Genomic DNA, 15,817 nt, shown 5'->3' with positions numbered 1-15,817 from the left:
AATAATGATTTGATTAGCACTGCAGTTCAAGAGATGGGAACGACGACTGTTGTCCCTGAACCCTGCAATTACCATCAATATTGAAATTTTACTTCTCTTTCAAAGCAAAGTCAATTCACAGACTTTCGGTTTATTCAGATCTGTGCAGAGAGAGCATGTTTGCCCTGGAAGATACACTCCACTGGCTCCCTTGTATCTTTTAGGGCAGATTTAAAAAGGTCTTTTTACATGTTTATAAAGCTGTGAATGGTTTTGGGAGCAGCTTACATTGTAGATTCTGTCATTTTATAATCCTTCACAAGCTCTCAGATCCTTTTACTGCCAAGGTTTTAAATACACATTATTTTACACACAGGGAAACAGGCAGTGAGAGGAGCTATAAGAGATGCAAAACGCCTCTTTATTCAATTTGGCTTTTAATTAATTCTCTCATATTTTACAAGTATAAGTGGCTTTTGGGCTTTCCGTTTCATTTACATACCTATTATCTTATCTATTGTCCTTCTTTTCACCCGTATGCTATTTGACCATCTCATTTTTTCTATTTTTTTTTTATTGTAGAGCACTTCCTGCTACATCTCTTGTATAAAAAGTTAGACTTATGGTTATGAACAAAGATAATTCTCATCATTTGCTGCAAGGCCAACAGAGATTTTGTTGTTTCAGTGTGAGAAAAATCTTCCCAAACATCAACCTCAAAGGAAAACATTTAAAGGGATAGTTCAACATTTTGGCAAATTGGCCCATTGCCATAATCCCTCTTCTTAAGAGCAGGTTCATTACCTTTAAATGTCGGTGCAAGATATTTTTAGAACGGCAGAGCAGAGCCACGAGCTGCTCAGAGCTACGCTAAGGAGGCTCATGGTATTTCTTGGTTTTCATCAAACTCATCAAAATACCTGTCTGGTAATTATCTCATAGCGTGGTGAATGTGCAGGTCACAACTTGTCCACCTGAGCGTTTTGGAGTTGTTGGATTGTGTATTTGATGAGTTTGATGAGGGAAACCAAGAAATCCCATTAGCCTCCGTAGCGTAGCTCTGAGCAGCTTGCCGCTCTGCTCCGCCGTTCTAAAAAAAGCTTGCACCGACAATTAAAGGTAACGAACCTACTGCTATGACTATAGGGATTATGGCAATGGGTCAATTTACCAAAATGATGAACTATCCCTTTAACATTTGTTGTCAAATTCATCCGACTTAGAGTGGCCATCTTCGACTCTAAACACTGATGTCAACAAGAGGAACTGAGATGAAACAGAGAAGAAACCATCAGTTTCATCAAAAGTAATAGAAAGTATAATCGATACCTCAAAAGTGGAAGTTTTTGAAACTGCCTGAAACTATCAAATCCATCCCTGTCAGAAACTTTAACTGTCACCCTCCTGAAATCTGAAATCTCACTAAAGCAACACTGAAGGGGGAAATGGCTATTTCTGTGGCCGAGGGTCTGACAGCCACAGTCTCTAACTATATGAAACACCTCATTCTCGCCCAGTCTGGCCAACAGACTTGCAATAAAAACCTGTCTGGAAGCAAGTCGACATGACTCAAGATGTCAGGAGCGCCCAGTAAGAGGTCAGCGGGCCTAAAGGCCTCTGTCAGCGAGGCTTTATTATCTCAATCTTGAGTTCAGGGGGTGAAAATTGAACCCGAGTGTATGTGAGGTTGAGCAAGAGGAGCCGTAGAGATGAAGAGAGATGAGCTGTGTCTTTGCCAAATCGCAGAGAGAAGCAAATGTCCCAAACGTTCTTCAAGGAGAGCGTCTATAAAAACCCATCTATATATCATTTTATTTCACAATAAAACTAACAATGAATGTGATAAAAGTGAGTATATTGGTCTTACCAGGCGACTTCCATTAGCGATATAGGCACAGCTGCTGCGTAGATGGCCAGGTCCCCGTACAGATAGACGATGATGCAGATGTAGAACATATTGACGCCGACTGAAAGACAAAAAAAAAAAAAAAGGACGAGAAGATGAAGAGATGACGAATCCAGTGAGACGTGCCAAGTCTGTCTGTGTGTACATAAAAAAAAGAGGTAACGTGAGGTCAAGTAGAGAGAGGGAAGCACATTTTTCAAGCTGTCCAAACACTTCATTGTGAAATACAGTTGATGGCGCGTGCATGTTAAACTTAACCATCTCTCCACCGTCTCATTACATCCCTCCTCTGTCCGTACGGCAGAAGCACGTCTCATTGGCGAAAGAGTGATGTGGATTTGCATGGTTCCCCTTTAAATATTTTTTTTTACTTGTGTTTAAACCGTATATACAGACTCCTGTACACTGTTACACTTGCACAAAAAACATTTTTAATGGCCGCAACTTTTCGGGACTGGGACCTACTTGTGGATCTGCTCGTCCCTCTCCTACGCACCTGTCCAACAAATAGATGTGCAAAAAGTTTTTTTTTCTCTCTCTCTTTTTCTTCTTAAAACAAAACTGGTCCCAAACTTCATTAATTTCCAGACTGCATGTTTGCTTAAGTCACTTCTTGCTTTTTCAATTATCCTAAAAATCCTAAAGAAGTAGAGAGGAGGAAGCACATTTTTCAAGCTGTCCAAACACTTCATCATGAAATACAGTTGATGGCGCGTGCACGTTAAACTTAACCATCTCTCCACCGTCTCATTACATCCCTCCTCCGTCCGTACGGCAGAAGCACGTCTCATTGGACCCATGAAAACTATTAACTAATCACTCCATGAAGGGAACCGTCTCCTCGTCAGCCTTTTGCTCTCCACCGCGACAAGCTCTTAACCATCTGCCCTCCTGTCTTCACCCCGACACACGACTGGCAAGGCCGGGCATCGTTGCCAAGCCGCCAAGATCGAACGCTTCCACCAGCAGCAGTCGGATCATCACAGTGAACCTCACATCCATCATTGCTCTTCAAGTCTCAGAAGAGAGAGAGAGAGAGAAACTGCACCTCTCGGCTAATTCGTTACTGCCAAGGAAATTAAGAGCAGGGAGTCCATTAAAAAGAAATAAAAAGTGACAGATTTACAGCTTCACGGGCCGCACTGATTCTTTTATGAATTAAGAGCATGGGTGGGACATCGCACAGTGGAAAACATACGGAGCCAGCAGAGCAGCCGAAGCAACAAGCATTCATCCAGTTAAACAAAGCTGTTAATTGGTTCACAATAGAGCTGCAACACCTAATCGATTAATTGAACAATAATTATTAAATTAATCGTTTGGTTTGAGTAGTTTTTTAAGAAAAAAAGTCCAAATTCTCTCATTTCAACTTCTTAAATGTGAATATTTCTGGTTTCTTTGTTCCTTTATGACAATAAACTGAGTCTCTCTTTGGTTTGTGGACAAAACAAGACATTTGAGGACATCATCTGGTGGTTTGAGAAACACTGTTTGACATTTTTCAACATTTTTTTTACATTTTATTGACCAAGCAACTAATCGATTCATAATCGATAATGAAAATAATCGTTAGTTGCAGCCCTAGTTCACAACAACAACAACATAACAGACTGGAGAAACTGAAGATTAATTTAAGAGTGTGATTAAACTCATTATAAGACACACAAACTCACACTATGTTTACTTTACACTTGGAATATTTATATATATATTTTTTTTTACTTAACTTCATAGTCAAGTCAAACAAATCAATAAAAAGCATTAACCAACACTGAAGAGGGGAGGGGGAAGGGAATCAATACAGACTGAGTCACTGCACTGATTAGAGAATTTTGTTATGTTGTGTTATGCTTCAGCCTTCAGTTAATTTGAATTTAATCAATATATCTTGAAAGTGAATGTATCTCTAGTCTAACTGAGAGCGATGTGAAAAGTGACATAAACAGTCTGACATCTGAACTTTTTGATCATTGTTCGATTTTAATATTAATTTTTTCTGCTTTTGCACTTTATTCAACTTATTTTATGTTATGTCTTTGTGTTGTCTGTGTTTTGTGCTGTTGTGGATGAATGCAAGGGTGTTTGTTGTTTTCTGTTTTTTTATTATGAGCTACTTGACAATTCAATTTCCCTTTGATGATGAATAAAGTTCATTTTATATTCCATTTTATTCTATTCTGTAATCAGTGAAATCTCATGGTACCTTCAGAATATAAAGCAGTTATATAATATCAATAATCAAATAAAATCTAATTAAAAATCTGGTCATATTTGTGATCTTGTATTCTTTAAATTCCCTTCCTGAATCATGGGCAGTATCTTATTTTATCTTTTATGCACCCAACTCAGTCTTATTATTTATCTATGTTTGTTTCACAGTCCTATGTCTTAAGTGTGAATCTCTCGCAATTGCTTTCCAATGCGGATTTTACTGCAAATGGCAAATAAATGACCGTCTCACTCTGATTACATATTACTAGCGTGCACAGTGCTGTGACTGCATGTGCACAAACAACATTTACGACCTGAGAGGTGAAAAAATTATGAATATATATTTCATAAGGCAAAGTTTAATTAAAGTTTTTGTATTGGTGTTCAGCACAGCTCAGTTTGAACTGCACAGGCTGGTTGCATTTGAAAAAGATTCATCAACATACTTGTAAGTCCATGTTCTGCAACAACAAGGAGCAACAGGTGGATTATGTGCATCATAACATGTAAAATACGATATCAGTAGCAGGGCAGTGGTCACTTTACGGTCCGTATCTTTTTAAGGTTGATTCAATAAGACTTTAATCTTGCTCCGTCTTATTTCTCACTCCATCAGCTGAAGAAACAAATCCCTCTCCATGCTGCATTTTAACTCCCCCTGTGGCACAACATGGACGAAGCATATTAGCGTCTCAGTGGCGGTTAGCAGAAACAGGACGTTCTGTGCTCGGCTGCTGCTGCTGCTGCTGCTGCTGTCGGTAAGCGATAGCAAGGCGAGAGCTCTGCATGACCACGGGGATGCAGGCCTTCACGGCACTGTAACTAATATTTCCCAATTACCCAGAGCCACAGGCGAAAATGCTGCAAAATGGGTCTTCAACGTAGGAGCCCCGGTCTTTCATGTAGCTGTGAAATGCGGCGCTATCCATCAGCACATTGCCTCTGACTGACAGCAGAACCTGACAACCTCTGTGTGTGAGGAGCTGCAGGAGGAAGCTGCAAGGCCTCTGTTTAGTTTAAGTGCACAATAGGAAAAGGCTGTTTTATTACCTTGTAAAGACTCGGCTATACTGATACACTGCTGTATTTAGGGATTTTATTCTAGTAGCTATTTTTAAGCTTGTTATATACCCTGCTGAAGTTAAATCATCTTGTTTGGTGACAAATTACCCATTAGAGCAACTGTCACATCTTCTAAAGCTTCTGAAAACAGAGAACAAAATGAATTTTAACTTTGAGTTTCACCTCATTAACATTTCCTCCTCTCCTTATATTCAGGTTCTGCTTCTTGTGGGAATATCAGAGGGGGAATATTTAATGAACTGAGATTATAGACGTTCACAAATCAAGTCTAAATTGAGCCAGCCCCAGAGGCAACAACACCATTAACTATACTTCTCTAAAAATAAGTAAATGGGTAAATAGGGCAGTACAGAGTTGGGAATGGCTAATTCAGGTCTTAGATCTCGTACACACACACACACAACTTATCTGTGATGTTGAAACCTGACTGAATCTCTTTGACATTAAAAACACTGTTGTACATGAAAAGGCAACGATCCCTTAGAGAGATCCAGATCAGTCTTTGGTTATGTTTAACAAATATTTCTAATAAGCCATGCACACACAGTCTGAATGAATGAATTATCATTTTGTTTCCTCTTCATCGCATCATTTCCAGTCGACTCCTGCTCAATTCTGGGTTGCAAAGTGCAGTTAACATGAAATATGCCAATTCCCAAACGTTATTTGTGCAAGACGCCACAACAACATCCTATAATGTGGCATCATCATTCATGCTTAATGATTGTTTTTCCATTAATCTGGTTCAAATATTTTGCCAACACAGGAAACGACTGTCAACAAGCACAACACTACAGAACCTTTAATAGCATTAAATGCAATTTGCAAGTTTTGCTATTGGCAACATTAGCATAATTAGCCATTGAAGAGGAACTATGTAAATTTGGTCGCTTTTCCGCTGTGTTGCTAACCCTCCTCTTGGCCATGTGCATTTGTTTACAACGAAACCAGCGAGAAATCAATCAATAGAGCGGTAGATAACCTTATATATCGTGTACGATGTAACGCCGTTATATATCATACATGTGTAAAATATGTGTATTTGTGTAGTTTAATCTGTCATAAACAAGAGATTACAAGTTACGGAGCACGTTTGTGTCGCAGCCCCGATTTTGCAAAGTTGTTTTTCAGCCAAGAGACGCAATAAGTGACACGCACGTTTATTAAACCATCACAATTGCTCCAAAGCTGTTTAATTAAGGTAAAAATGTAGCATACTTAAGATATAAATTCTGCACAGTTCCTCTTTAAGTTAGAAGTCTAGAATAAACATTGCAAGTTCAGCATCAAAAGCCAGAATTATATTTTTGCAGTTTGCATCAGCTACCCTGAGCATGGTCAGAGTTTCTCGACATTTTCCGATACCAAGTCAGTGCAGTGTCGCTGAAGAAGTAGCACTAATCAAATTAAGGACATATTATAACCTCTTGTCTAGTTGACACAACAATGGCTGAAGTGCTTGTCATGGCTGGTGAACACAAGCTATGTCGCAATAAAACTTACAAACAGCTGTAAGGAGTGTGACACTTGAATATACACAATAAACTACGTCATTTAATGTCCAATTACCTCCGATATATCCTTGGCATTTCTCTATTGCAATGATACAAAGTTGTTCATAGCAGCTTTGTTAATATATAATGTCTAAAATAACATAACAGGCTTCACTGCAAACTTACTTCTTGGACCTAGGCATGTTATATTGATCGTTTGGGTCTGATCACAGTAAACCATAATAACATTATCCTTGAAATCAAAATGCATCTTTTAAAAAAAGCTGACACTGGAAACTAATGTAGTAGTGGCTTATGGAAAATGATTGGGCCGCAAAGCTGCAGCAAACATGTCCATTTATCTTCCCGGCGGCTTGGAGCCCACTCCTGCTTTCATTTTGCCGGTGCTCTCAATGTACAAGTATGGCATTTAAGTAAAAGTCACTGAAGTATTAAAAATGGATGTGCCCATGTTTGGTTCTCATTTAAAAAAAAAAGAAGAAAAAAAAAGACACAAGCCCAGGTTACGCCGGAGTAAATTAGTATTCTCCGCCATGCATGGTCTTCCATATGTCAGGAGGAAGGACGGCTTACGTTGAAGAAACAAATCCTGCTGTTTGCAGAGCGGCCATGTTAAGTTAACCACATCACATCACAGAGGTAAAGGAAGAGCTGAGACAAGATGCTGATGCAAGGACAGCTCTCCCTCTCTCTCCCCGTCTCTCTCCTGTGACTTTAGCCAAAGTCGTCTTCTAATCAACTTTCAAATCATCAATGTGAAGGTTATAGTAACACCTTTTTTCACAGTGGTGGTGCAAATAAAACCAGCCCCCATCAACATTCCTGTCAGTGGCTGCGGGTCAGGCCGATACGATAGCCATGGACTTATTCCAAGCCTGACTTAGAGCTGCTGCCGCTGCCACGTCAATTTCAGCTCAGGAGGAAGTCAAACGCCCTCTAAGCAGCAGAGATGCTTTTAATTGCCTCAAAAGGTGCAGGGCAGAGAGACTATGTGCAATCACGGCCAACAGTTTATCATCTGTGACGAGCCAGGAGGGGGGAGGCGGTGTTAAGGTGGTGTCCTGTAAATTTTTTAGCAGAGCATAATGGACTCGTTTGCACTTTTTCTCATTATTTGGCTCCTTTAGTTTGCGCATGACGAGAGAGAGAGACGAGCTGTGAGAGTGTGAAGAAGTCAGTACAGGTCCAGTTTATTTTGCTATTGCTTTCCAGGAAAGAAGTGCTGCCTTTCAGCTATCAAAATGTCAACATCTGCCTCCTCATGCACACACACAGACACACACACACACACATATATGTGTCTGCTCCTCCTGCTGAGGGTTGTTTGCTGTAAAGTGTTCGGATCAAGTTGTCACCTCAAACAAATTGCACAGACAGACAGACAGTCCCCTGGAAAAGCATCTCTAAAAAGAAAATTGATGTGAATAACTGGCTCCCAATGGACTGGTTGTGTTTGATCACTGACCAACAAGAAGGAGTCTGTGGCTCAGACTGCAACTTAAGTGTTGTTTTTTTATTATTATTATTATCAGTTAATTTGCTGCTTGTTCCCTAAATTGATCCAGGAGTTGTCTGCACTTTGTTAGAAAATAATTTGAGATGCCAGAGGCCGATCAATTTAAAGCCAGACTGACACAGCAGACCATTAAAACCTGCGGTGTAATTATTAAACTTGATTTTTTTGGGGGCAGAATTTAACACACACATAAACTGAAACTGAGAAAACTGTGCAGAGACATAATAAACTCTAACTTCATTTGCGCAACTACTGGCCAGTAGTTTTCTGACCTCTGCTCAAGTCGATTGTCGATTTTTTGTACATAAATAATAATTTCTCCCAACATTCAGAGGTCAATCAGGTTTAGTCTACAACTTTGCCAACACACATTAAGACAAATACTTTAACTAATATATATAAGGAAATAAGAGTAATTTGAAGAAAAGACGATACTTGGGAATGCAAAAGTAGCAACGATCACATTAAAAATGCTTTCACTTCTTTTGTTTACATCAGTTTATTGAACTTCATTTCAACTGAAATGGATTGAAATGAAAGATTTGAGCATCAGAGACTGAACCGTACTGAAAGCAGGGTCAAATATCAGATCAGAGTTGAGATTTTCTTTGATCAAACCAGTTTGAATTTGAGATTTTACCAATTTTGGATGGTTTTGAGCAGGGTTTGTGTTTTCAAAATGTTTATATTTTCTAGTGAGGCATCATGTTGGCACTGGGATGAAGCTCAGGCATCATATCAAGACTAGTATTGAAAAACATCATATTATACCAACCCCCCCCCGCCCCTCCTGTCACATTTCATTATCCTTAAAACAGTGTGTTGCACGAAAACGAGAGCCCACACGCAGCAGGTTGAGAAGCGACTGTGAGCAGGTCGGTGTTGTCAGGATCAACAAAAGAGCTGCGTTTCCTCCTTCAGCGTGAGCCAGCCGGGGACTCGCGCTGCCTGTCTAATTCATTTCTCATTAGAGTCACTGGGCTGCTTTCCCATGGCATGGAGCGAGTGAGAAGAGGAGCGAAAACTCATTTCCTTATTACCGATCGATAACTCCACGTGTCTCACCTGCAACCTGCACGCAGTGTCTGTTTCATGGTGGGAAAGGTCATCAGCATAGATTTTTTTCTTTTTTTTTTTGAAAGCACGTCACCTTTAACGGGCAGGACGACGGGCAGCAGCAGAGTGAGTGACAAGAGGCTGAACGGATTGGCACTGCAGCTTTAACAGCATGGGCTGCAGGACGCCATGCACGAGTGCGTTCACACGTGTGGGTGTGAACATGGAGCCGAGCCGGACATGTGTTAAACAGTGTGTGTGTGTGTGTGTAGGTGGGTGAGCGTGCGTGCCGAGTGCTCCACCTAGTGGCGTTGGAGCGGAGGAGGAAGAAGGAGAAGGAGGGAGGAGGAGGAGGACGCAACGCAACATGTCAGCTCAGATGATGTTGTCAGAGCTTTGACCTTTCGTTTGTTCCTTCGTTGCTGCGACACACGGGGAAGGGACGCACGCCGCAGACTGTTGAGTCACTCGCATCTGGTTAAGAAGAGCAGGTCGGGATAATGCAAGCAGACAAGGGGAGGAGAAGGAGGAGGAGGAGGAGGAGGGGGAGGCGAAGGGGGGGGCTGTGTGTGGACACGAGCAGGACAATGTACTGATATGAAGGAGGAATGTAAAGCTGCACCGCGTCTCTGCTTCAAGGTGAATTCTCTCTCGCTGTGTCGTCACTGAGCATTAGCTCCCGAATCATTCAGGTAGAAGCTGCACTATCTTTGCCACGTGTATAGGTTGTAGCCTCCCCACCCTCCATTCACCCCCTCCCTCACACAATGGAGGAGATTAACAGTCTTGATGGGGTCTGAAACAGGTAATTACAACCAAAAGGCAATTTGTCCATATATAATTACATCCATAACGACAGCGGTGTCTGCATTAATTGAATAACAGTCAGTAGGAGGAGGAGGAGAAGCTCCAGGCTAGAAGAGTATTACCTTTGTTGAAGAACATGGAGGCCATTTGACCCATCTCCACCCGCTCAGCGATTTCAAAGTGATCGACGTGGCCTCCTGATCGCTCTGTGGAGACGGTAAAAACATCGTGGGCAGTGAGAACGACTCGCAGAGGAAGTGAAATGTCAAAGAGCAGGCAGATTTTAAACATATTTACATTACATCAGCTCAAAACTGGTTTGTTAAGCAACTTTATGAGTTCACAGTTGAGATTCAACAGTTTGAATGAGGTAGTAGAAACACCAAGTAAAATCACTTATCATACTGTATAATCTAATAAAACAGAGCAGAAAATCTAAATCATACATTTTGAACAAAAAACTGTGCCAATGTAATATTAAAATAAGAATTGCATTGTGCATAAATAAATGCCAATTACACCCTGAGTTCAAGGTGACAGCTCCCAACCAAAAAGGCCAAAACCCAAAGATTTTCAATTCAACTCAACCAGCTGCCACAATGAGCAGCACCTGGTGAAAAACTCAATTTCAACAGGAAGAAACGTCCAACAGAACCAGACTCAGGGAGATAATTTTTAAGTTTTTTTTTTAATCTTATCAATTTTTGGGGGGGGAGAATTTTTACCACTTTTTTCTAGAAATGTTTAATGTTTTTTTTTTTAGATTTCTTTTTTTTCTCTTTTTTTAGAGAAATTTTACCATTTTTTTCTAGAAAATTCTTCAAATTTTTAAGTTTTTTTTTTTTTTAATCTTTCCACTTTTTTCTAGATTTTTTTTTTTTTTTTTTACTTTTTTGGGAGAATTTTTACCACTTTTTTCTAGAAATGTTTAAACATTTTCTACAGTATTTCCAAAAATTCACACCATTGGCCCTAATTTGAAAGTACATTGACTAAAAAAGTTATGTTCTTCAGTCTCAGAACAAATATTTGTGTATTTCTGGTGTTTGCTTCAAAATTTTGTCTAATGGGTGTCCGTGGTCTAATTTGTGTCATTTTGGGGGTCCTTGATGTGAAAAAGTTTGAAAACCACTGGTTTATACAGTAAGAAAAGTAAGGGAAACAACAAACAAATGGGAATTTTATAGTTTTTAAGGCTTTTTTTTTTAAATCAATTAGTCTGACAGGATTAATTCCCAGCTAGCCTAGTTATTAATCAATTTACAGGCAAATGCATTAACTTTCTAAATTGTTTTCCAGGACCTCAAATATCTTAATTTAACACTTTTCCTCCTCTCATCTTTCAAGAAATTTAAAATCTTTGAGTTTTGGTGCAGGGACAAAGAAAAATATGTAAAGATTTCAACTGAGGTTTTCATTCACAATCATCTTCTACTGTTTAATAGACCCAATGATTAAATCTTATGTCAAGAAAACTAATCAATGATGCAAATATTTGTTAGATGATTAGTTTGCATCTGAACAACTGTTACTGTAAAATAATTATTTCTCCATCTTGTCATGAGAGATTTTCCTAAACCCAGGGCTCAGAAAACAGCAGCTCCGCCGACTTGTACTAATTTATGTGCGTTAAACACTTGTTGGACACATGATACTCACGAACAGACAAGATGGGCTTCGTCTCCGGCGCCGATCGGCCTCGTCCCATGACATCATCGTCCGAATACTCGTCGGAGTCGTCGCTGTCTTCGATCTAGGGGAGGATGAGACGAGTGCGTTAAGCTCTATTTTGCCTGCCTGCTTCCCTAATTTCAGTTTACAAGCCATTAATGCAGTGTTGATCTGTTCTGTATATGACACAGGGGAGAGAAACATCTGGAAATTACAAGTAACAGCTGGTTAGCACTTTCGAAAATGTCGGCCTTCGCGAGCTCGCACACATCGCCCACAACACGTCGCTTTTTATTATCATTTCACAAATTCTGCCCAGATTAATATCAATTAGCTGTCAATGCTGGTTTCGACTGTGTGAGCGTGATCAGTTGAATTGATGAATGGCATGTTGGCTGGAGCTCAGGCAGGAGGAGAAGATGATGAGCGACAGGAGCTAATGGCCGTACGACAAAACAACAGCAAACAGAAGCAGCCTGACGATGAAGCGCCGGATCGACGTGTGAAGCAGCGGAGGAGAGCCAGGCAACTAACTAACTCACTTTTTTAGAATAGAAATACAGTAAAAGACCAGGTTACGGACAAATATGTGAATCCTTGTTTCTACTTGCTCATTTCCACAGGGTTAAATTGAGAACTTCTGTCCCAAAAAACAAAACAAACTCTAAGAGGTGCTTTAAATGCTGTTTGTAGTTTCCCTCCAAAACAACAGAGTTCTTTACAGGAAATGATTAACCATCAAAATAAAGAATTGCCATAATTTATATCATTTTTAATCCATTTATTTAATAACTGGGATGTGATTTTAATCATACTGCAGTCCAACTGAAGCTTCATGAAGACTGGGCTGTGATAAAAACCTGGTTGCAGTTCACTCATCTCACCAGCAGAGGGCGAACTCAGCGGCCAGAGCTCAACATCCACTAATAATCACAGCATCATTCAGCTCAAAACCAAACAATTATGGGATGCATTAGTTGCAGTTAGAGCTGGTCACAGTTGCAAGGCTCCAGGCTTCCCTCTCTAAATGGTTGAAATTTGCCCCTTAAATCCGAGACAAGGCAAGTAAATTCTTCATCTACTGCATGCGTGACCAGTAAATTTGCAGTTGGTTAAGCAAACAATCGATGCACGGTAACCCTAGTGTACCAGAGGCAAATCCTGATTTAAAAGGATCATGAGGATCATCATCACCAAAGTATTTATCAGTAATACAGTGAAAATGAAAGGAAATGTGAATATTTCTTCGTCTAAGTTGAATTATGGTGTGCAGCCCTAAATTTTCTGCTTGCGTTCCAAAACGTTTAACTCTGTATTTTTAAAAAAAAGTTAGTCTGGACCCCTGAGTTGGGAGCGTCAGTGTGTTTACATCACATGACCACAACACAATCCTGCACTTCATCTCTTCCTGATTGACAGGAAACATGTCCTCTAGTTTTAACTTTCTCTGAAAACACAAAACTGTGCATCACTTTACAAAAAAAAAAAAAAAAAAAAAAAACATATTTCCATTGATAGGCTTCACTCAAGCTGAGAGAAATAAAAAGCATTCGGTGGTAAACAGTTCCCATTTGCTCCCGCTCTTGTTTTCCATTATGTGGGAGGAAAATGCTGAGGGGAGTACAGCCGCCATGAATCAAGGCCGAGTGTTGGAGGCTCAGTTAGAGCCGGGCTATTGTCCTCAGGCTCATAACTCCTCAAGTGGAAACACACCGGCATTAAGCAAGATGACTTCTGCACCAGGGGAGAGACAAAAGGCAAAGGCTGAGCCAGTTAGAGAGCACAAAGTCTTTCTTCTTTTTTTTTTTTTAGTCAAAGTAAAAAAAATGATCAAAGCTCAGGTTCTTTCTCTTGGTAATCGAGTACAGTCCTGCACTGACAGCTTCATCCAAACCGGGTGTTTTATAGAGCGGGTGGTAAGAAGCGCATTTCACTTGCCGTGCCAGGGATTGGACAATAAAACCACAATATGTCACACACCTTCTTATCAAAAAAGAACATGAGATAGCTTATATTCTAGTGATATGTGGATTAAAATGACGACAATTATTGCTTTTGTCAAGAAAAGTATCACCATCACTTCAGATATAATGAAGCTTTTTGCATAGTTGGCTCAAGAATTGTTGTTTTGCATCAAACAATTTGACCAAAGTGGGAATAAATCAAATGATACAGTGTCTGTTTTAAAGCATCTTCACTCTGCTTTGCCATATTTCCAGCTGTTTTGACTATGGGTTATAGATTATTATATTCTCTTAAGAATATCAGAGAATAAAGTCAAAGCTTGAAATACAAAAATAAGAATAAGTGAAATGATAATCAATTCGTATAATAACAGCAGATGAGGTTGAGATTGAGTCTATATGAGCGTCTGTGTTTAATCTGAAGAAATTCCCTCAGCAAATATGGTGAATTTTCCAAAGTAAGATGTTATTAAGATGCATCTCCAGTTGTTTAAGTACCTTCACTGTTGCCTGTGGCTTCATCGAAGCACAACGCAGCCTGATCTCATGCAGTACAATACACCCCCCTGGTGTCACAGTGGTGACATGAGTGGAAAATTAAACATCAGCGACCCCTTACATCAAGAAAACTTTTTAATCAATCGTCATCCATTTGTTATAATAAATAAACTAAGGATTTTTTTAGCCTTTCAGTTTCTGTATCAACACACAGCTAGAAAAAATGAGCATCACAGGGTGCGACTGAAAAGAGCCTGGATTAATGTTTGTTTTGACACTGATTTAAACAAAAAAAAAACAGAGATGAAGTGAAGTTGATTCTGTTATTAGCTGCCTAAACATGCTTCAACCTGCCACAACAAGACATGCAGGCACATTAACCAGAGCTAAGGAGTGGAAATGTCCCTTCGCTGCATTTATCCCCACATTAGTTCCACTTTTTTGCCTGCAGGGTGTAAATAGTGTTTGGCTTAACGTCTTATTAGGCAAACTCCCCCCCTGACAGAGAGGGGCATTTACTTCTTTAATATTCGGATTGTCTGACACGGCCCCTAATAGCGAATGGAGGGAACCATCCATCCAAAACAACAGACTAACAAATGTGCTTGAATACAGAGTAAGACTCCAAGAGAGTTATTATCTCACCTCCTCCTGCTCTCGCCTCTTCCAGCGCAGCTGAGCGTTGGCCGCCGCCATCGCCTCGATCACGAAGGTGGTGGTCATGTAGCTGGTGACGGGAGAGGACATAAAGATTCAATCATTATTTTGGCCTTGACTTTGTTGTATCAATTATTTATAACCATTAAATCTAATCTAATCTACAAAAGAGAGAACTCTACTTTATTTAAATGTCCCATGTACTGTATTATAAAGGCAGATTACCATGTCTTATTGATTATAAAGCAGGTCTGGGTTCTATATTAAAGCTGTCAGGAGTGTTTATATCTGGCATTTACTATATTTTATACATTGTATATTGATTTACGAGGCAGTCAGTGGTAGAAATTCAATATATCACTAGATTCATGATAATTAATTATGATTATGATAATAATTTGTTTTCATATTGATATAAATATGCAGACTAAGTCATGCTGCATGCATAATATAAAAACTACACATAATGTACCTTCTTTTCTTTTCTTTTTTTTGTTCCATGCATGGACATTTTCAATTCATACAAAATGATGATAAATTATAGTTAACACATCCAATGTGCATGGAAAGGAGCAGGAAGAAGAAAACTTATTTTTCCTGCCCTTTAATCAACTCTAACACCAACAAAAAAGAAAACACAAGCAACTCAATTATGGCTTATGACTTCCCGTTAAAAATAAATAAACAAAGAAATCATCCTTCACATCGACACAGTTTGTCAAGCACTGCCATTAAGAAGGGAGGTTGAAGCAGTAGAGTGGGGAGGGGTATCCGGCACAACTTCACCAGTTAACAAGGTGCATGGAGAACCAGGAACTTGAGAAACAAAAAGCAAAAAGCTCAAGCAACACTTGCAACTAAGAAAACAACTTGACGCGTTTGAAGTCTCAGTTTCAAACATGTCAGTCTAATAAAGTTGTTTCTCTTTGGGTTTTTTTAGTTTTTCTTAGTTGCA

General features: G+C 39.7%; 2 protein-coding genes across 2 annotated transcripts in view; one reads left to right on the top strand and one right to left on the bottom strand.

Annotated features, from left to right (window-relative positions):
* LOC146982592 (C-reactive protein-like) overlaps nucleotides 1-15,817 on the top strand; it is a 468,648-nt gene that overhangs the window by 433,449 nt on the left and 19,382 nt on the right. The gene's annotated exons all lie outside the window — the stretch shown is intronic.
* slc38a12 (solute carrier family 38 member 12) overlaps nucleotides 1-15,817 on the bottom strand; it is a 63,730-nt gene that overhangs the window by 45,837 nt on the left and 2,076 nt on the right. The window contains exons 4-7 of the mRNA XM_085783632.1: nucleotides 14,851-14,932; nucleotides 11,732-11,825; nucleotides 10,195-10,278; nucleotides 1,847-1,946 (exon numbers count right to left, since the gene is read on the bottom strand). Of these exons, the coding sequence (XP_085639758.1) occupies nucleotides 1,847-1,946; nucleotides 10,195-10,278; nucleotides 11,732-11,825; nucleotides 14,851-14,932 (360 nt within the window). The remainder of the gene's footprint in view (nucleotides 1-1,846; nucleotides 1,947-10,194; nucleotides 10,279-11,731; nucleotides 11,826-14,850; nucleotides 14,933-15,817) is intronic.

This window comes from Trachurus japonicus, chromosome 8 (assembly GCF_045865225.1).
Source record: "Trachurus japonicus isolate A0001 chromosome 8, Traja_1.0".
NCBI lineage: Eukaryota > Metazoa > Chordata > Actinopteri > Carangiformes > Carangidae > Trachurus > Trachurus japonicus.
This window is presented reverse-complemented; position numbering and strand designations above follow the sequence as displayed.